Here is a 22,719-nt window from a genome sequence, read left to right as displayed (position 1 = left end):
TGGTTGCCCGTCCCGATGTGGCCAGCCTGTGGAGTTTCGTTTCCCCGTTGTTGTGTGTCCCAGAGCAGGTTCGAAAATCGTGACCTGTACACGTTCAAAATTCGTGACGTGTACACAAAATAAACGTCAAAATCGTGACCTGTAAACGAATCAATAACTCGAAATAACGTGACTATTTCACGACCTGGTGTGAGACCGGGTTGTACTGGATCAGTAAAACCGAAGGATAACACACACAATCTCACACACAATCTCACACACACACACACACACACACACACACACACACTCAGTGTCAGTCTCCAATACCGTTTGGAACAGACAAAATGCTGCAAAATGCAGTATATACACATTTGATCTGTATGTTTAGGAGAAGAGACAGCTCAAGAGTTAAGCTAAATCAAATTTATTTATTTTACAAAACACAAAAGTCCTCCGCCAACACCTTGCACCAGGATATTCTGATAAACAGAGAGAAAAGGCTTAAACATGTGTGGTTCATATAAATACACTCAAAGACCGTTTAGACATGTGTCCAGTGGGTTTAATCCTAACTAGCTGCAGGTCCTGAGTGTATTGATTCAAACGGTGAAGCAGCTCATAGCCATTATCTTGCCCACTGCTGGAATCCGCTTATAAGACCTGTGCCAACTGTAACCATTTTAAAACTAACATAAAGGATGTTATCTTTTAAAGAGCTTTTTTTTAACCGTAATTTCAATTATTTTAGGTTTTACAATTTGTTATAAGTAACTTTGTCAGTCCTTGCATTGTATTTTTTGCCTGTAAAGCACTTTGAACACCGATTATGAGATTCTTTCACTCCATATTCATCAAAATAAATATTTGAGCCATTTACAAGCCAAATATCTCCAGAACATTCTGACACTAAAATGCCATTTTTCAAACGGACCCATCAGGAGAAAATTTACTTTTCCCCAGACCCGTTTCTGTCTCAGGAACAAACTTTCTCCAGAGAAGCTAACGTTCACAACGCCCTGACAAAACAAATGTTCCTGATGATAAATATGATCTTTAGCTGAGTAAGTATCTAATGTTAGACATGTAATGCCCATTTAGGAGACAGGAAGTGAGGAGGTTTCATACTGTTGGTGCAGCATGTGACGTGCTACTCTAGTTCACATTAAATCTTTGATAGAGCTACAGTTATGGTATGAATGTGTGAACATGATCACTGACCAGCTGAGCTGTTGTAGTTCTCCAGCATTCCGTTCATCCTGAAACAGAAAATTCTGATTTGTTTATGCAGCTCCTACGACAGCATTGGATTCGACAATCGCGTCAGCACCCGTGACGCCAGGGCCACCCGGCGACCGGACAGCATCTGCGTGGTCATGACTAGAGGTGGGCGATATATCGTTTAGACGATAATATCCAAATTGTTGTCTGGACGATATGCAAAATTGGGATATCGAATATTTCATAATTTGTACAATCCGACCTCCCAAACATGAAAAGAGCTGAAGGAAGTTAAAGAGAAAACAAATAACGCACACTATAACCTTCTAAACAATTATATGTAGCGATTTTAATACTGTAGGGTTTGACTGTATTTTTTGTACAAAATCACGATCGTCATGCAAGAGAGTAAGCTGCTACTAGTTCTTACCTGTGTGTTATGACGTTCACTCATGTCAATAAAGATGGCGGCGCGCGACTGTGCAGCGGCTCTCCTGTCGGTGTATATTTATACAAGTACGTACAGCCACACTGAACTAATCAATACAGGACCACGATACAACACAGCCGTTACGACAGCCTTCCAGGCGGCTCATAACATCCCAGAGGACATAGCCTGACCGAGCCCTCCAGGTTGTTGTCGGCGCTAGCACGCCGAGCTAGCTATCTACCGGCAGAATGAGAAAATAACTCCGGCACGACCAGAGGCGGAGGACTGCATTTTTGTGCACAATGAATGGAGTACCAACTGCAGGATCGTTGCCCAGCACAGCTCACCTGACCTGGAGCCCTATTGGTAACATACTGACCATTTTATTTACTATGAAAACAGCACACTGCCGTCTACATAGTCCCCGATGCTAACGTTAGCACAAGTTTGGATCACTGCTAACCATTGTGAACAAACTGCAGCGCGATCACCTGGATACGGGATACAGGGGACTTTAACAAGGCGTCCTTAAAGTCTGTTCCCCTCCAGCTTTCTCCCAGCATGTAGATTGTGTTACTAGAGGGAAGAACACACTAGACCATGTATACTCTAACATCAAAAAAGCACACAGAACTGCACATCTCCCTCACCTGGGCCAGTCAGATCACATCCAACTCCTGATCCCAGCATAAATCCCAGTCAGAAGGACTATACAGCCAAGTAGAAGGACTATCAGAACCTAGTCTGACCCGGCCCTGTCCCAGCTCCAGGACTGCTTCCAATAAGGACATGGTTGTGTTCAATATGTTACAGAACAGAGCCCTTTGTTTATTGTTTTGATTTCATCTTGCTTGTACATTTTCCCAAGAGAACCACCGAAATAGCCTCCGAACAGGGCTTCTTTTAACATCTATAAGGATTTTAAAAATATGCTCATTTAGCAGGATTTGACTCCCAACAGCATTATCCATGGATAGACACCACTGATACCACTTTATTTGAGCTGATCCTGGGTCAGACCCAGACAGGCTCCACAGCCAGAAATCAAAAAGTAAATAAAATCTACCTTGTTGGAGAAGCATCTCCTTCTCCTTGTGGCACTTCAGGACTTCCAGCATCTCCCTCTTGTGCCTCGCCTGCAGTTTGTTGATTGACTCAAAGTATTCTGTCAACTGTATTTATTTTAGTTTCCTCCTTCATTTCCTCATCACTGCTTGTTTCCTCCAAGAAAGAAAAAAAGATAATACATATTATGGTGTGTTCCATCTGATGGCAGCACAGACTCCGCATGGACAACTACAGTTGTCTCTCAGAGAAGGTAAGAAAGCATGAGACATCCCAGATGCATATGGACAGTTGGCTGAAACTTTGGGTTTCAGGAGGGTCAGCATTGGGCACACTGAGAGCTACATGATGGTCAGCATTGGGCGCACTGAGAGCTACAGAAGGGCTGGGCTTTAATAAAGGCAATACAATGACATTTACAGGCAACATGATTTCATTTATTGGAGTAGAAAAAGTACACTAGCTTTTTGAATATTTAAAGCTACAGTTCCACACATCTATTTTTAGGATGTGAACTTATCGGTGTACAAGTTACCAATCTGCTGTCCTGCTTCTTGTTTTCTTAATGTAATATTCCAACTTAACTGAGTGATTATTCTGAGTGTTGTGTTCTTGTTGAACAGCACACTGTTTTTGAGATTAAAAGTGACTCACCATAGTTTTGTTTAGCAGTCTGCTGTCAAAGAGCTCTGGAGGAAACTGCTAACCTTTTTAAATCTCAACAGCCACACAGCTGTTTCAGGTGATCTGGCTGATTGTGTGGGCGGGGTTACACTGATTGATTGACATCTTCCTCCTGTTAGGACAGGACTAATGACAGCTTCATCATTCTTATTGGAAGAAAAGATTAGTGTGTAATTCCCATCTATGCTCCACCCACCTTCAGCCTGAGCAGAGTTTCATCAACCAGAAGAAGTGAAATCACCTGTGTGCTGTTCACTGCTCTCAGTGCTGGAGTGTAACTAAGTACATTTACTCCAGTACTGTCCTTAAGTCCAAATGTTGAAGTACTTGTACTTTATAATTTTATATTAGAGAAATATTGTTCTTTTTACTCTACTACATCAATCTGACAGCTTTATTTACTGTACACATTAAAATTTCTGCACACTAAACCCATGTAGTTTATAATATATGATGTTTTATTATAAAATAAACTAGCCAACAATATAATGGCCTACAAGTCCAGCTTAAACGATTAGACCATTTAAACACACAAATGTTTGGATCCCTTACACTTTCTAAAATAAGAGGATTTTTCTTTACTTTTAATACTTTAACTACATTTCCCTGATGATACTTACACACTTGTACTTTCAATCCAGGACTTTAACTGTAACAGAATATTTTTACAGTGTGGTATTAATACTTTTACTGCAGTAATCTGAATTCTTCTTCCAACGCTGACTGCGCTTCATGGTTTCAAAGGTCAAAAAGCAGCTGAATCTGATTGGTCGTGGGTCACAAAGGAACATCCTGATATCGATTGAGCATTATGGATGTTTTTTTTCTCCTTTATTGAAAGAGCATTCAGCAACAGGCAGAGCAACGATCAGAACACAAAGAACAGAAACACAGAAGAACAGCAAATAAATCACTTCATCAACATACATAGGTTGATGTTTTTAATAGCTTTCTTATTTTTAGATTATGGAATTGATGAAATGTTTGAGTTAATTTTCAAAGATTAAAAATGATGGTTTGTGGTTTGCCACGTTAGACTTCTAAATATGAAAGTTAGATAGTAACAGGATCAGATTAATGGTGGAAGCATTGGACAAACAGCTTTGGTATGAGAAGGAAAATTCAGATTCAATATGTTGGAAATAGAAAAACTACAGAACAAAAATAAATGTTCAGGAGCCGGTTTCCAAAAGGAGCAGTCAACACTAATGTCCTTTCTGTATCTTTGCATGGATAAAAGCCATGAATCATTTTAAGAGACGCCTCTTTAATCTGATGTGGAATCAGATATTTTAAGGTAAGTAATTTTAAGGTAAGCAGCAGATTTTCTTTCTTTTAGTTTCTGACATTCATCTTTGCTGCAGCCAGGGATCGAACCATGGACCTTCTGCTGCTGTAACTAAGCTAACTCTGGACAACAGCGTCCTCATGTTGCAAAACGACGCAGCTGTGTTATTAACCAGAGCACATGGAGAAGGGCACCAGTTCAATGACAACATCAAGGATTTCTACTTTAGGAAGAAAGCTGCAAACATTCAACTCTTAGATTCATCTCAACTATTTGAAAATCCATTAATCCGTTTGAATCAAAAACAGTGAAACTTGTGTGATGTCAGCTTGTTAAACGTAAATATTTTCTAGTTTATTCTCTCCACTGATAGTAAACTGAATATCTTTGAGTTGTGGACGAAACAAGACACGTGAGGACGTCATCTTGGGCTTTGAGAAACTCTCATGTACATTTTTCACAATTTTAAAATAATGGTTAATTGCAGCCCGAGTGAGTTTCAGGAGTAAATGACAACAGTTTAAAGTAGCCAACAGATGAAGAGCTGTCCCAAATATTAGCCACACAAGCTGCCAGAAGTTCTTGATGTTATTGGATCAGTAAAACTGAAGGACGTTTCTGCCTTTTGCTGGCAACACCTACAAAAAGACACTTTAGACTGTTAGTGTGTGTCTGTTTATATGCTGTTGTGGCTGTCTTGGTGTGTCTCTCAATGTGTAGTCTCGTATTGCCAGACCTACATTATCTCCACAGTGCTGTACAGCAGGCTTTGAATTTAATTTAATTTGAATTGAATTTGAATTGATGTCAAAAACAGAATCTAGAATTACAATTTGAATTTGAATTAAAGGAAGCAGAATTGTAATTCAATAAAAATTCAAAGAAATTCATATACATAATTTAAGTGAAGTGTTGTAATTATAATTATAAAAATAAATAATTAAGCTTTACAATATATGTCAGATATGATTGCTTACATATTCTATAATTTATATTAGTTTGAACTACTTGTACAGATTACATTTTCAGGAAATGTTTTCCCCCAGCAGTGAATGTTAAAAGCTTTAGTCACAGAACAAATAATTCAGTTTTAATTATTGTAATTGTAATTTTGTGGAATATGATGGAACATTACTCCATTTCCCAGAATGCTTTAATTTAACCAAGTATTTAAAATGGTTGCCAAACAATTTGAGGTGGAGATTTGTTTGAAAAGCTTCTTTTCTACACAATTTGATGGTCAACACTGGACTTTTTAAGTTTCAGAAGTCCCTTACAACTTCAGATTATGAATGTTTATATATTTGACACCTATAATACCAGTGACATGGAAAATAGCAGGCCTAAAAGGTCATCTGTACTAGTTCATTTTGAAGAACCAATTCCAACAAGAACACCTGGAAACCACAGAGCCATATGCAAGCACTGCAGTGCTCCAGTCTGTGGCTCCATCAAGGCTACTTCAAATTTCAAAAGGCATCTACAAGTAAGTTAACAGACAGACAGTCTTTTATTTTGAAACCATCTCTTGATGGTATCATGCTACTGATATTTGATATCATCAGTGTTGGGGTCACTACTCAAGAATGTGTAATACACATTATTCACTTTTACCCTAACCCTAACCCCATAATGCATTACCTTACTTGTTATTCTCTATGGATAGTAACTCATTACGCTACTCATTACATTACTGTAGCGCAACACAGCAAGAGCCTGGCATATAGCTTATAAAGGGCTTAAACACACCTTCAACTCACAACACAACAGTAACATGAATGTATTACATTACTCAGTAACAGCCAAATGTGATTATATTATGGCATTATTCGTAAGGAGTAACCCCCAACACTGGATATGATATGTGTTTAAAAGCATGCAAGCACACTTTACTTATTACTTACTGTAAATCAAGAAAACAATTCTTTTCTATTGTGGAATTAATAGAAATATTTGTTCTCTTGATCTAGTGATCTATATTTTGGAACAAAATGTATGCAGGGTTGAGGAGTGACTAGTTACATGTAATGAAATTATGTTATTAAATTACAAAATTAATGTAATTGTATTTAGTTGTATTACTGAGGTAACATGTGTAATTCAATTAGTTACTTATCAAATTAAAAGTAAATTGCTTTGCATTGATAAAGTAATGCAACCCACATTTATAATGGGTAACTTATAACAGTAAGCAATTTCTAAAGTAACCTTCCTAGCACTGAATACATATGAGATTCAACACATTCTTTTTGATGTGTGACTGTGTGGAATTTCTTTGAATTGCTATTCATTTAATTCCACTTCCTGTCATTCAAATTCAAATTCAACTTCCTGTGGGGCGGAGTCAATTCAATTCAAATTCCAATTCATGAATTGAATGGAGGCCAATTCTGAAATTCAAGCCTGCTGTACAGTAAGGTGTGGCTACACCTCAGATATATTCTGGTGTAGGAGAAAAAAAAACTTTGAAATATTTGCATTTCTTTAAACCAATCACAATCGTCTTGGGCGGCGCTAAGCTTTGGACACAGCTATGGTGGCTCTGCTAAATAGTTTCAGTAAGAAACTTGTTTTGGTGGAACATTTAAACCCCGCAAAAGAAAACACCACATACAGCATATAACGTAAGCTATTTAAATTAGCTGGATACATGGTTAAACCTCAATAAAACCTAAAGTGGCTCTTTCCAGTGTATGTCCGTGTGTACTTCGTCTACAGCAATCCCACCAATCGGTCCCAAAATGCCACAGTTAGAGAGGAAATGCCCTAAACATATTATTTTCCTACCGCAGCTACGCAGACGACACCCAACTAATTATCTCCTTTCCTGAATCTGAAACGCAGGTAGCAGCACGTATCTCGGCCTGTCTGACTTTTCTTCTTGGATGTCCACACACCATCTGAAACTCAACCTTGACAAGACTGAGGTCCTTTTCCTTCCACGGAAGGGCTCTCCTACCCAGGAAATTATATAACAATTGACAGCTCTGTGGTAGCCCCCACCCAGACTGCTAGAAACCTGGGTGTGACACCCGACGACCAACTCTCCATTACTGCCATCACTGCTGCAACTACCCGATCGTGTAGATATATTCTGCATAACATCAGAAGGATAAGTCCCCTTTTAAAGCAGAAGGCGGCTCAGGTTCTGGTTCAGGTTCTAGTCATCTCACGTCTAGACTACTGCAACTCCCTCCTGGCCATACCTGTCAAGTATCCCGTTTTGGCCGGGAAAGTCCCGTATTTTACCCTTCTTTCCCGCCGTCCTCCCGTATTAGTATTTTCCCGTAAATCTCCCGTATTTTAACCTGCGTTATTAAAAAATAATACCCCGGGTCCGAGCGGAGTAAAAAAAAAAAAAAACATTCCCAATCTGAGCTCTGTCACTAGCCTCGCGATAACTGCCACCTGCAGTAGCCTACTACAGATACTGTAGATGGCAGTTGTCGCGAACGTTTAGTGTGTGAGGTCAGATGATGACAATGTAACGCAGAAAAAAAAAAAAGCAGAGACGGATGATGACGCTTCGACAGAGACGGTGCGCTGCCAAAACTTATGAAGGCTTTACTATGCATTCCCCATAGCAATGCAAGTTGAGAAATGGTGTTTAGCATGGTATGAAAGATTGTTACAGAGAATAGGATGACATTAGACAACAGAACTGTTTGCGCTCTACTCTTGTGTAAACCACTCTGTAAACCACTCTGGCCCAGCCCACAAATACCATCCATCCATCCATCCATCCAAAGAAAGAAAAGAAAAGAAAAGTTATGTGAAATGAAAAGAAAAACTGTAAAAGAAAAGCAATATGAAATGAAAAGAATGTGTGGAATGAAAATAAAATGTAAAGACAAGCAATGTTATAAATTGTAAATGTTTTAGCATTCTGCATCAAGTGGTGATTTTAGCTTTCTTGTACACCTGTCTTAAAATGTAAGGGATACTGGAGCTTGGTTGGGGTGGTGGGACTGCTTGCGGTGGGCGCCGGAAAATTTCCCTTATTTTCAAATCCAAAACTTGACAGGTATGCTCCTGGCTGGCCTGCCTGCATGTGCCATCCGGCCCCTGCAGCTCATTCAGAACGCCAGGGTCCAACATAACTTTTTTTTCCACTGGCCCATTGTATAACTTTACTGGCCCAGAAAAAAAGAATATACATTGTAATGATTTATCCAAACAACAAACAAAAAGCCTGTTCTGCATCTACAAATGAGGTTAGTCAGTTTAGTTTCTTACCTGTCATAATGAGCTACCCTACTTTTAACTACATTTATAGAGGAAGTAGTGCATTCTGATTGATATTTTCCACCCGAAAGAATGAGCTTCTCTACCTTAAACTACATTTATAGAGTAAGTAGTCCATTCTGATGGATATTTCCTACATGTCATAATTATCTACTCTACTTTAACTACATTTCTGGAGGAAGTATTCCATTCTGATAGATATTTCCTAACTGTCATAATGAGCTACTCTACTTTTAACTACATTTATAGATGAAGTAGTCCATTCTGATAGATATTTCCGACCTTACAGAATGAGCTACCCTACTTTTAACCATATTTATAGAGGAAGTAGTCCATTCTGATAATTTCCTAACTGATATAAGCTTTAAGCTACTCTACTTTATCGCTGCACACACACACATTCCAAATAAACACAACTCTCAGCGTAAGAATCTAAGAGGTAAAATATGTTTTTTCTTTATCTTTTATTATTATTTTCACTGTGACATTTCAACTGGCTGAACAACATTGGCGACTCATGTTGAAAAATGGTTATAAAACAAAAATACTGCTAAATAAAAGACATGTAGGCTATAATTCACTCCTGGGTTCAGAGTTGTAATAGGAGTCTTTGAAATTACAGCCAAGGAATCAGTTACTTATTTAAGGTGTATATAAGACAATAAACTGAAGAGAGTATGATACTAAAAGTTCTATCAATGCTCAATCAAAAAATTTTATTTCTTGCTAGAATATCCACTTTAATAGACATAAATGATCTTGAAATATTGACAGTGGCACTCGTGCAGTGCCATTTTGATTACACCTGTATTTGATAGTACACTAGCATCCCAAAGATCCTCAAAAATTGGCTGCAGACCTCTCAGAACAAACTAGTTAGGTTGATTTTTAATCTTCATGCCCAACCACACCATCACTTTGTTGATTTTATAGCCTTAATTGGCTCAGAGTGGAGGAGAGACTGTCACATGTGTATTGTTCCCAGGAGAGTCAACAATGTGGTACCCACATATTTATGTGATTAAATCTCTCGGGTTAGCAATGTACACAGTTATCTCACTAGAGGGAGCTACACTCATTTTGTGGGTTGCAGATTCATAAGCTGTATAGGAAAAGACTGTTTTTAATACTCAGCAGAAGTTATGTGGAATGGGTTATCTGCAAGCCTAAAGTTAAATAGCTCTATTGGAAACTTTAAGTCCTCCATAAAGGGCTGGCTGAGTAGATTGTCCTAAATAAAACTATTGTATCGGTTGAGTTGCAGTAGACCCTAAATACTCATTGTTTGTTTTAGTTGTTCATGCATTTTTGGGTAATTCTCTCTGGGTTAGGAGAAGATGTGGCTTATAGTCATACAAACATGCATACATATGTTTTACATCTGCTCACTCAAACACTAACAGGACCACAATGTAAATACACTAACTGGCTTCATTGTGTTATTCTATTGACAACAGCAAATGTCCAATGGCATAATGATCTGGTTTGTATACATTGTTAATTTACATATGACATACAATCTTACATTTTAATATTGTCAATTAACAATTGAAATCAATCAATCAATGAACCACCTCCATCTAGGTGACCATCATGCCCACAGATTGCCTGCTGAATCTACCTCACTGTCTTCCATTGTGATTTACTCACTATCACAGACATGGGCCCCTATTTATTAAGCCTCTGAGAATTACTTACAAGAACACTGCTATGACTTGAATTAAGAGTAAAAAAGTTCTTAGCTCAAAGCTGCACTTAAAAGTTAGTTATCAAGTAGTGTTGACGAACTGACTGAAGAGCCGGTTAATTAACCCCACTCGTGTCACTGAACTGGGAGACTCGAGTGCCATACGTCAATGAACCGACTCACTCCTGTTTTTTTTCTTTACTTCATTCGTGCTGTTGTGCGTAGCTGGTATTCTTCTGCTACTGTGTGTGTAGTAATCTAGCTCATTAGCGCCTCCACTGGAGTGGTGGTGGTAGAATCAATCAGGAAATGAGCTACCTAGACTGCACACCAGGCTACTGAACGAGACCGAATGTAACCGTGCAACCGGCCGGCCCGCTCGAGTCTAATGTAAACGTGCAACCGGCCGGCCCGCTCGAGTCTAATGTAAACGTGCAACCGGCCGGCCCGATCGAGTCTAATGTAATCAAGCGGTGTCTTGGTTCTCGGCAAGTTTGAGTTATTAACCAAGCCATGTTTCTGGTGCATCTTAGAGGATTGTGTTTATGGCAATTCACACATTATCGATGGGGAAGTACAGTACATCACATACAAATACACGTCATGTTATCTTGGTAGTTATGTTAAGTTAAATGTTAGAGAAGTGAATGTTGCTACGTGGTAGGTAGGCTGTCACGAGGAGACCGCGCACCAGGCTACTGAACGAGACCGTAAAGACCGTAACCGAGGGTACTGCGTGAGTCTATATTCAAACGGGTGTCTAGGTTCTCGGCAAGTTTGAGTTATCAACCGATCCCAGAAGCCTTTATTTCTTGTGCATCTTAGATGATTGTGTACATACAAATTCATAGACTACATTATCGATGGATATCACATATAAATGCACGTCATGTTATCTTAGTAGTTATGTTAAATTAAATGTTTGTTACGTGATAGGTAGGCTGTCAGCAGGAGACCGCGCACCAGGCTACTGAAAGAGACCATAACCGTGCCTAATGCATGAGTCTATATGTAATCACGGGTGTCTAGGTTCTCGGCAAGTTTGAGTTACCGATAGCAGAAGCCTTTATGTCTCGTGCATTTTAGAATTGTGTTCATGGAAATTCATAGGCTACATTACCAAGGGAAAGTATTATATCACATACAAATACACATAATGTTATCTTGGTAGTTATGTTAAGTTAAATGTTAGAAGTGAATGTTGCTACATGGTAGTTAGACTCATGAGGAGACCGCCCACCAGGGTACCGAATGTAACCGTGGCCAGTGCGTGAGTCTAGTGTCGGTCAGTGTGAGTGTGTAAATAGTATGTCAAGACCGAATGTGACCGCAATCACCCGAGTCTTCCGCGGTGTCTTGGTTCCTGGCGGGGGAACGCGATCCGGTGACCGAATCTATTAACTCGGTAGGCCAACCAACGACCGTCCGGTTGAACCGACTCACGTAAAAGAGTCGGTTGTCCCATCACTATTATCAAGCATCTCAGTTGTAATTTAAGTGAAGTGTAGGACTATATCTTAAGTGTCAGTCTTAGCGATGATTTAGGACACATTGCTGTGCCGCAAATGGGATTTTGGATGACGACATAGGCATGGACCAATCACTGAATAGATTTCCTTATTTAAGAATACTCTCAGATAAATTCACATTGAAGTGTGAAATTCCTAAGAGGAGATTACATTCAACACACATTTGACAATAAAGACTTTTCAAAAGAGAAGACATTATGATATACACATTGGAAATGAAAGATAAACACGTTTTCCACCATGTCTTTATTTCAAATTTTAAACCGGTGATCTGTTAACTGACCTGCCTATATATATTCTAGAATTTATATTTATGCCTGCTCTGTCCAAACGATACCATTTAATTAACTGCTCGTCGTCAAACATTTCCCCTTGAAAGATTGGCGCACGTCTCCGTTTTCTCAGTGACATCACAAGCCCTTACTGGCAACTCCTAACCACTGGAGAGACCTCTTGAGCTGTCTTAAATAACTGGGAGAGTGATTCTTAGCTTTAAGAAATTTGATAACTTATACTTAAATTTGAAAGTAGGAGTACATTTCATGAATTCTAACCCCTAAAAACTAAAATGGCACTTTGAGAAGCTTGATAAATACAGGCCCAGGAAACACGGAAGGAGCAAAGAACGTTACTTGTTCTGTTGTAATATGTAAGGGATAATGTAGAGGGAGACGGTCATAATTGCGTATTGTAACAATAATAATTTCCCCCTGGGAATATTAAAGTATTTCTGATTCTGATTCTGAAACCCCGATAGGGTGATTCAGGTCTTGCACCACTAACCCCCCTAACCCTAACCCCTAACCCATTTTCTGTATAACAGACCCTTGTTGTGAAAAAAAAAATCAGACAATATAATGCTGTGTTTGATTAATTCCTATTTTATGGTGATTTATTTTAGTCTGTGTCTTGTATTGTTTTGTCTGTACATGTACTTCCTTGTTGAGTTTTGCATTTTACGGTATGTGTCTATTTTTGAGTTTTTGTTCATTAACTACCAAACTGTTCAGTCTGAAACAAGTTGTCTTGGACTAGATATCTGTATCACTTATAGACAAAGTAGGAGTTTGTTCCAGTGGATAATTGAAAATCAACCAACAAATGTTTCAATAAATCCATCACACATCATTCCTATCAACTTTCATTTCTATAGGCTACTCCATAAGTTAAATGTGTATATATGTATTTACACAGGCAATTCAGCAGCCAGGTGACTCACTGTGTGTTCATCATCGTCGAGAGCTGAGCTGCTGTTAATTTTCCCAGCATTCAGATGCAGCATCCTGTGGAAGAGGCTTTACAAACCCCCTCCTCTCTTTCAGCTCAGTTGCATCCTGAACATGTGGGTAGAGCAGCATTTAGGGAAGAAAGACATTCTGATAAATCCACTTTCTAGCTTACAGCCGCCATTCTGGTATCATCGAAATGTGTTATGGTTGAGAAAGCCCATGGGGCTGATGCCATTAGATAGCAGGTGCAGAACACCGACTTTCAGAATCACAACCTGTAACACCAAGCATCCACCTTTCCAAATAAAATGTATATTTTGTAGTGTTAAACACATAATTGAAGTGAATATATGTTAAATATATACTGTAGGCCCTTATACTGTCATAATCACATATATAAGCAACCTGTTATATTAATTCATAATTTATTCCAACACTAGTTTTATGTGTATGCTTTTGTATGTGTATATGTACATTTACACTTTTTCATATGCATACTTACTGTATATCTGTATATAGAAGTAAAATGTTTGTTTACCTTTTTCAGCTTTGTTATCCTTGTTTTTATCCATATGTCTATTTCTGTGTTGACTTAAAGAGCAACAAAAAGCCAGAGTCAAATTTCTTGTATCTGTTTACACCATTATAACTGATTCTAATTATGATTTAATCAGCTTTATTGTATCTGTACATACACCTGGGAGTTTGACTCTGGGTTTTCTTTGCCCCTGTTTCCCACTAACTTTGCAAACTTAAGATTGTTGTAAGGTGAGGTGAATTGTAACTCAGAGGAATCACAAGTAATTTAAAACATCTTGCTGGAAGGAAGTTTGATGGGAAGAAAACTGTCAGACTTTTATTTTCAGTCTTTAAAAAAAAAAATTAAACAAAAGAAAACACAGAGGGAACTCCTCTTTACTCTGCTCAAACAGTTCTGGTGCTGCTTTAAAAAGAAAAAGGTTCTCTCTCACTTCACTCACATATAGGATGAGAGACCATCTCTCCAGTTCAAACTCAGAACTCAGGACAGTAATCAGGTGTTGAACAACAATCAGTAATTATCTTTTCTCCAATCAAATCAACTCTTTGTCTTTGTTAATTGATATAGGTTCAATATATAGGTTGAAACAGTTCAATCCAATTTAAAAGCCACAAAATGTTCCAAAGAAACCTAGCCGTGCTTTGGAAGACATTTCCAAAGAGAGTAACACTTCTTTAAGATATTATGACTGTGAAGCAGAAATTATGATTTCTCCTTACAGGTTTATAATTGCTTAATCATTTCCTATAAAGTTTCCAAGAAATATTTGTAATTTGGTACTAATTAGGAGAGGAGGGGAAGACAAAATTATGTTGTGTTTATTTGAATGTAGGTCTTACAATACATCCAATATTTCTTTATTATTGATAACAAATGTTTCAACTGATTTTTGCTGTTTTGTTTTGTGAATTTCATCATTTTTAAGCCTATCAATAAAACATTTTTTCCCTGTCAGTAGTACCAAATTTTACAAACATGTTAATGAATTTACAGTTACTTTTATGATATATATTGGTTTAGATACAGTATATCATCTATTTTTACAAGCGGGTTTATGTAGGTTTCATTTAAATGGCAGCATATTTATATTGGGGGTAAAAGACAGACTCTCCCTAATAATGAGGAGAATTCTACCATAAAGCACATCGTGTACTGTGAAACTTCTGCCCATTTGTGTGGAGGCGGATTTAGCTGACACAGTGTTAGTGGGGCTCGGCCTACTCACAGTGATTCATAAAATCCTCCGTGTTCATCTTAAGCAGCCAGCCTCTCTCCCTCCCTCCTCCGCCACAGCAGCGGCTTTGACACATCTGGTTCAGCACCTCGGACAGCGGACCTCCGATAGGCTGGAGCCGTTCCACGGCCAATGAAATGGCTTCCGCCGCACGGCTGCGACAGCGACAAGCAGCTGCAGTATCCCGGCAGTGGCCAATGAGAAGGCGCCGTTTCACTCCCACATCCAACCCGAATAACTGCAGATGCCCGCATCAAAGCAACGGGTATCTCTCTCTCTCTCTCTCTCTCTCTCTCTCTCTGGCAGGTTTACATAGCTGAGGGTATAAGCTGCTGTCTATTTTTGGAATTTATAGTGGCCATTTTTTTCTCGTTCGCTCACTTGGTATTCTCCCCCTTTGTGTTGATTGAGATTTTTAGAGCGATATGTGCTGTTTTTATACATGTCAGAGGGAGATTTGTCCAAGCTGCGAGCATCGTACCAGCTCATTTATCGCCACCGTATAGATTTTCGCTTCTCAATGGAAGACATCTTCCCACTCGCTGCGAGAGACGGAGTGAAGCACAGTTTGCATTCGCTTCGCATCTGTGTTCCCATCCACGAGCGAGGGACTTTTTATAAATGAAGATTTGAAAAAAAAAATAAAAAAAAAAATAAAAAAAAACGAAGTAGCCCACCGGCCGGGAGACAACCTGTCGGCCTGTAACGCTGGGGGCTTAGGCTACATATAATCAGGGACCGAACCGTCCGTGTTCACGCCCTGGACCCTGGACAACAGCAGAACGGCTGGGAAGCGCTTTCACATTTTGACCGTATTTGCTCAGCAGCAAGGGGGTCAAGGTGTGATCCATGGATCTCACAAGAAGAGCCGATTAATTAGAAGGTAGGAACACATGAAGGTTTGTTTTGCTGTGTATGGCAACACCATTTGTTCAGCTCTGCATGATAAAACAACCAAATGAACCCCGGAAAAAGCTGAACAGCCAAAGACTTAAAGCGTCTTAATGCACAGGTGTGTGGCTGCTCAAATCTTCATATAAATACAATTTATGTTGTTCAAAAATGTATCATACAGCATTAAAGACAACAGCATCATGTGTCTTGTGTTTAGGCTGTGGCTGTGTGAGAGCCCAGGTTTATGTTTGTGAAGCAGCCTGGTGTTGGGGCTGTTTTCAAGGCTTCCATTTTGAAGCTAAGATGGATGCTTGCGCACATTTTTTTTCTCATGCCTCTGTGGCCTTATCTTGGTTCTTATATAATACTGATGAAGACTGGAGCGGCTGCAGGCCAGTGTCACACTGACTGAAAGAGGATGCATAATATGTTTTATGTAGAGAGATAGCAGCAACACAATGTTTAATCACAGAGACTAAGGTTTGATTGGAGATTAAAAGCAAGTGGAAATGAAATCCATGCATGGTTGCTGAGGTCGCTTCTGCTGAACAACCAAGGCATGTTCATTTTCTTTGACAAGAAAATAAACAGCAGACGTTTTTATGTGACAACACTTGGAGCATGTATTACACTGGTACTGTGACTACTGTGAAGGAATGCCATCAGATCATGCATGTTATATTTATTTGCACTTGATCATAGAAAGTAATGTTTCAGTAGTTTTGTAAAAATGTAATGCAATTACCTTTTAAAATCTTGAAAGGTTTCCTTTTGACTCACTCCCTAAAGATAGATCAAAAACAGTGGTTTGAAAACTTAACTCAAGGCCCACTGAATAGCTTTTTTGCAGGGCTTTCGACCAAATTGTATGGTCTCCATCTTTTTGGGTAGACCTTGAGATGTGCTTCAAAGCTCTGGAAAAAAGGTAATAAGTGGACCATGATTACTTTTCTCTTTGCTCTCTCCTCACAAACAGTTGAAGACAACAATGTGAATGGACATTCTTGGTCTTACAGTAGCTTGGTGAAAAAAAGGAAAACAAATCTTAACTTACAAGCTTTTTCTAGAGCTTTTAACTGCATCTCACCCTCTTCCTCATTAGATGAATTTTGTTGTCATGGTAGCTGGGGCACAGCGGCAGTAACATGAAAGTAGCTGTTGTCAATCTGTTACATTCCATTCTGTGAAAACTCTGAACAAAGCCTCTCTTATCTGCTTCAATTGGTATCATGAATTGTAACAGTGTTTTCCTTCCTGAAGATGTATCTGTGTCAGCACACCTTGAGTCAATCCTCCTCTTCTTTGCATCTTTCTACTCTCACATCATCTAAGTGAATGGAGCGATTGTTAGAAAATGGATATATCCTTGTGTGTCTCACAGTGATGCAGTACTCAAGTCAATATTCTCTGGACTCGTGACTCAACTTGGACATGATCGCTGATGACTTGGACTCCAGAATTTATTAAATCGGACTCGAGCATTCATAACAATGGGCCTCGGAAGTTGGAGGACTACTGACTACTTTTATGTGTAATAGGCAGTGATGGAGTACTCGAGTCCTGGACTCGTGACTTGATTCGGACTCAAACTCAGGTAATGGTGACTCGACTAGGACATGACTCAGACTCTTCTTTGCTGATTCGGACTTGGACTCGAACACTGGGGAGTCAAACCTCGAATCACAAAACAATCGCGATCGCATTGTTTCCCATAAGTCACTATCTAGGTTATCTCCATGAAAACTAATTAAACTCCATCTGCTGAGGAAGACCCTGAGATGCGCTTAAAAGCTCAGAAAAAGGCTAGTAAGTTGACCTTGAGTTGGGACTGTCCTTTCAAATTAAAACATAATCTTTTATTAACTTGGGGAGACACTGCAGGTGAATAGAGAAAACATCTTATCACCATGAAGTTTTCAGAAATTAAAGTCTAAGTATGCAAACAAAGCTAATGCTAACTTTTAGTGAATTAAGGATACATTTACAGGTGCAAATAGACAAAGTGTTGTAAAACAAACTCCTTAATGTGTGTTTTGGATGTTTTTTTCTCTCCAAATAGTCTGAAAGAAAACTTGTTATGGGGCAAAATAGGCTAAAAACTCAAAATTGAAAAACTATGTTTTTGCCTGTAGTGTCTCCCCATTAATTAATAATTTGGTTATTAACTATGAAGTGTTTGATGTCGACGGCTTAATTTTGCATTGTTTACTGTATGTAATGTAACCAATGGAGAACATCGCCACTCCTTTTTGTTCTTCGCTCACAGGTTTGATTTCCTCCACAATTGAGACACTTTGGTCCTCTCAAAGCTCTTTGTCTCGACCAATCAAAGAGCTTGCCACCCACTGCTTCCCACTGCTAACCGTTGTACAGACATCATGGGTACGGTGCTGTCTCTGTCTCCCAGCTACCGCAAGGCCGTGCTGTTTGAGGACGGCCCGGCCACTGTAGGCCACTACACAGCGGTCCAAAACAGCAAAAACGCTAAGGATGCTGCTGCAGCAGCCGGAAAATCCCTCAAACGCCCTTCTATCATCAGTGTGTTGCCATGGAAACGCATTGTGGCTGTATCGGCGAAGAGGAAGGGCTCCAAGAAGTTGCAGGCAGACGGCGGGGACGGTGGGAAAGGGAGCCCTCTGGATGGCCATGCCACAGCCACGGCCAACTCAGCCTCCAGTAGCCTGAAGCTGAAGAAGTCTCAGTCCTGTGCTAACCTCTCCTCTTACTCCTCAAGCCAGGACCCCTCGGCCACTACCACCACTACCTCCTCCAACCTGCCCGTCTCCAAGACCTTGGCTAACGTAGCTACTGTTGCTGCCAAAAAGAATTCCATCACAGGTTCCGGGATCCAAACGTCTACCGCAACGGGCACACCAAAACGTGTCATTGTCCAGGTAATCTCTACCCTAACTTTTTCTATTTTTTTTTTTATTATTATTTTGTAATCAAAGTTTTTCGCTAAAATCAGTATTTTGAAAGTGTTCTATTAGGGCTGGGTTAAAGTAATCCATTCTCCAATTAAAGTCAATCTTTGTTTGAGTGAATCTGATATTGATTAATAAAATCCCCAAATCAATCTTTTCACTATGGATGTATAACCCACCACAACCTTTTTGGGGTTTGATTCCTCATGTAATCATTGACCTGATGCATTATAAAAAAATATTTGAGGGTTGCTTCTTGCTTGTACAATTTACAGCATAAGTTCTCTGAGAATCTCTTTTGTATCCAGGCAAAATTGGTATTGAAATTTCCCTTACCTAATTAATATTGAATCGGAAATGTAATGTATTCGTAACCATGGGACTCGGTTTTGAATAAATTCTGGAAATAGTTAGCAATACCCAGCCCTATCATCTTTAGCTAATTAGAACAGTGGTTCTCAAACTTTTCTGTACCCTCTCTAAAATATTTCAGCCAAGACCATCGTCTGTATATAACATACTAAACAACAACATTATTACTCTCGAATCTATCTCTAAATTCATGGAAAAGCATTTTTTTTTTCATCATACAATAACACCATTTAAGCATTGAAATGCATCTTTTGATAAGTTGAACTTACAGTTTTAGTGAGAAACATTGACTCCTGCTTCTCTGAGGATCTTTTTCATTCTACGTGTTTACAGCTGTATTGCTGCTACTTCAACCCCAAATCTGTTTTCTTGATTTTAGTCTGTCATTCAATATTGAAACTAGCTTCCGAATCACACTCAACGAAAGTAAAAGAGAGCGTAGTTGCGTTTACTGTAGCAGTTGACAGTTTGGGGCAGTTAACGATTGCATTGAAAATAAGAATATTGAATATAAATCGAAACTTATTTACATTTTTGATCAAACTTTTTGCAGTATAATTATTTTAGGAATTAGCAATTAGCAATTATGATGAATATTTTTCAAACTGACATTTAAAGAAAATCTTACTTTCCCCTGCAGCACTACAAAGGGCCCCATTTGAGAAACACTGACTTAGACTCACTGCTGGCTCATTTCACTGATCCTCTCCCTAGTCCTCATTGTTACCTTCCCTTATTTTTCTTTCCTTCTCTTTCTCCAACCCAGGCCTCCACCAGCGAACTGATGCGCAGCCTGGGTGAGTTCCTGTGCCGCCGGTGCTACAGACTGAAGCGTCTATCCCCAACCGACCCGGTGCTGTGGCTGCGCAGCGTCGACCGCTCCCTCCTGCTACAGGGCTGGCAGGATCAGGGCTTCATCACTCCGGCTAATGTGGTCTTCCTCTACATGCTGTGCCGCGATGTGGTCTCATCCGAGGTGGCCTCAGAGCGCGAGCTGCAGGCCTCACTGCTCACCTGCCTCTACCTTTCCTACTCCTACATGGGCAACGAGATCTCCTACCCGCTGAAGCCCTTCCTGGTCGAGGCGGAGAAGGAAGCCTTCTGGGACCGCTGCCTGGAGATCATCAACCGCATGAGCGGCAAAATGCTCCAGATCAATACCGACCCGCACTTCTTTACCCAGGTGTTTGCTGACCTGAAGAACGAGAGCAAGAAAGAAGAGGAGAAGACCAAACTCCTCATAGGGCTTGACCGATAAGAGGGAGCTGGGAGGGGGAAGGAAGGATGGATGGATAGAAAGATAGGAGTTAATAGGTTGAGAAGGGGTGGACAAATGTAATGCAGCGTAGGGATACCTTGGTGCAGTACTGTTGTCTGGCGTCTCTACTAGTTCATCATTTACCAAATGTCCTGTTTGTAACCCAGAACAAAGAGCTTCTGGGAGTAACCACAGTGTTTTAATCATCTGAGTTTGGGTAATAAGCAGACACAGAATTCCTCAGATATTTCTCAGATTTTCCACAGATTTTAAACAAAATAAAAAAATAAATTAAACACATAATGTTAACAGATCTCCACCGGAAGCAGAAAAACAGTCCGCTACATTCTGCAGATTTTCATTCTGTATCACCGCTCCGTTTGAGTCTGGTGATGTGACATTAACAGGCTGTGAGAAAGAGATATTTATCATTTTTATTTTTTCACTTCAGGCTCAGAGACATGCATTAGTCTGACCTGTACCTTGTTTCAGTGAGATAAGAAATGCAATCTGGAATTTTTGATAAAAAAAAAAATGAATTGGTTTAGAAATGCCAGACAACACAGATTTATGAATTAAGGGTGAATATTATATATATATATATATATATATATAAAAATATAGTGTACTGATAGGATGATATTGTGAGATAGCATCCAGGCATTTCCGCTATAGAGAAATGTCCCAGTAATGAAAATCAAGAACCACCTTGCATGAGGTCACTTCATATGTCGTTGCACATGACCACCTGCTTATTGCCAACTCCACTTTCCCTTATTGCTATAGCTAATTGCACTCCCCAACACTGGCTGCGAGGTCCACTGTTGAAACTTTAAAAGCATTAAATAATACCACGACATGGATGAGCTAGAATCAACCACAACCCAACTAGTTGGCAAACTTGTGAGGCTGTGAAATTTAAGTCAGTATTTGGTGTATTTGTACTGTAGTGGATTAATTAATCCACAGCTTACATAAAGTGCTGTACTTTCAAGGGAACATTTGGGTTTATCCAGTCCAATCTGCTGTGATTTTGGAGATCAGTCATTTATTTGAAATGTTTATATGAAATGCTTAATCTGTGTGTAAAATAATCCCTTGTACACAGATTAATAATCATTAAACATGCCCTTCTCTAAGCTGTTTACGTTTACAAAAATATGGGAAAATGCAATACTGACCCCTCCAGGGCATATTTTACCCAGGAGATGATTTCATTCCTTCCTGCTCCCCTTGCACTTTCTCCTGCAGTCCATATTGGTGCTGTCCTGAGTGACCACAGAGAGAGAGAGAAAGAAAGAAAGAAAGAAAGAAAGAAAGAAAGAAAGAAAGAAAGAAAGAAAGAAAGAAAGATTAGTTGTTTGGTCGATAAAATGTCAGAAAATGGGGGAAAAGTTGATCATTGTTTCCCAAAGGCCAAGGATATTCATTTTATTGTCACAGAGGAGGGACGAAACTAGAAAATAGTCAGTTTAACAAGCTGGAATGAGAGAAACATTTACTTTTTTCATAAAAAATGACTCAGACTGATTACACAATTATCAAAATAGTTAGCGATTGATTTAATAGCTCTAAAAGAAAGAAAGAAAGAAAGAAAGAAAGAAAGAAAGAAAGAAAGAAAGAAAGAAAGAAAGAAAGAGAAAGATTTCTGTTTTCAAACACTGCTCTCATCTTGTATGCTTCATACTGTGTGAATGATTGGTGGAGCAGGGGCATGGAGGACACATTCAGTTACGTCAGCGCCAAAAGAACATGTGAATATATTCCAGGTGTATGGCAGTGCTACAAGTATAGATATTAACTCTAAACAATAACGCATTTGAAATGGCCACTTGGCTAGAGGGTCCTCTGCTGTGTGAAGGCTGAACACAGTATTCCTTCTCTCTCCGTCCACCTGCTCCAGTCCAGTCCTGTCTGATGCGGTCCAACCAGTCCAACCCATATGTGGAGACACTCTGGTCCGTTGACCTGATGGCTTAGTTATTCTCTGAGTTGTTTGACATGCATGTGTGCTTCTATAGGTTTCCTAGCATGCTGCTTTGTGTTGGGCACACTGCACTTATTGTTACAGAAGAGACTGAGCGGTCGCCGCGCTGTACTGCTGAAAGCTAGACTCAGTGATATGACATCCAGGCGAAT

At 39.5% G+C, this 22,719-nt stretch overlaps 1 protein-coding gene and 1 long non-coding RNA gene across 2 annotated transcripts; one reads left to right on the top strand and one right to left on the bottom strand.

The window, feature by feature from the left end:
• Positions 1-433: 433 nt before the first annotated feature.
• Positions 434-3,448, bottom strand: LOC120575007. Its single transcript, XR_005641941.1, has 4 exons — positions 3,350-3,448; positions 2,697-2,851; positions 1,201-1,238; positions 434-461 (listed from the first exon to the last, which is right to left on the bottom strand). It is a non-coding gene; the product is annotated as an uncharacterized LOC120575007 (long non-coding RNA).
• An 11,985-nt stretch (positions 3,449-15,433) lies between these two features.
• Positions 15,434-21,723, top strand: LOC120574988 (cyclin-dependent kinase 5 activator 1-like). Its single transcript, XM_039825538.1, has 3 exons — positions 15,434-16,015; positions 18,293-18,920; positions 20,089-21,723. Exons 2-3 carry the CDS (start codon positions 18,405-18,407, stop codon positions 20,578-20,580), a joined length of 1,008 nt encoding a protein of 335 aa, XP_039681472.1. The 5' UTR covers positions 15,434-16,015; positions 18,293-18,404; the 3' UTR covers positions 20,581-21,723.
• The last annotated feature ends 996 nt before the right edge of the window (positions 21,724-22,719 follow it).

Source organism: Perca fluviatilis, chromosome 15, assembly GCF_010015445.1.
Source record: "Perca fluviatilis chromosome 15, GENO_Pfluv_1.0, whole genome shotgun sequence".
NCBI lineage: Eukaryota > Metazoa > Chordata > Actinopteri > Perciformes > Percidae > Perca > Perca fluviatilis.
The sequence above is the reverse complement of the archived record's forward strand: the minus strand, read 5'-3'. Positions and strand labels throughout refer to the sequence as shown.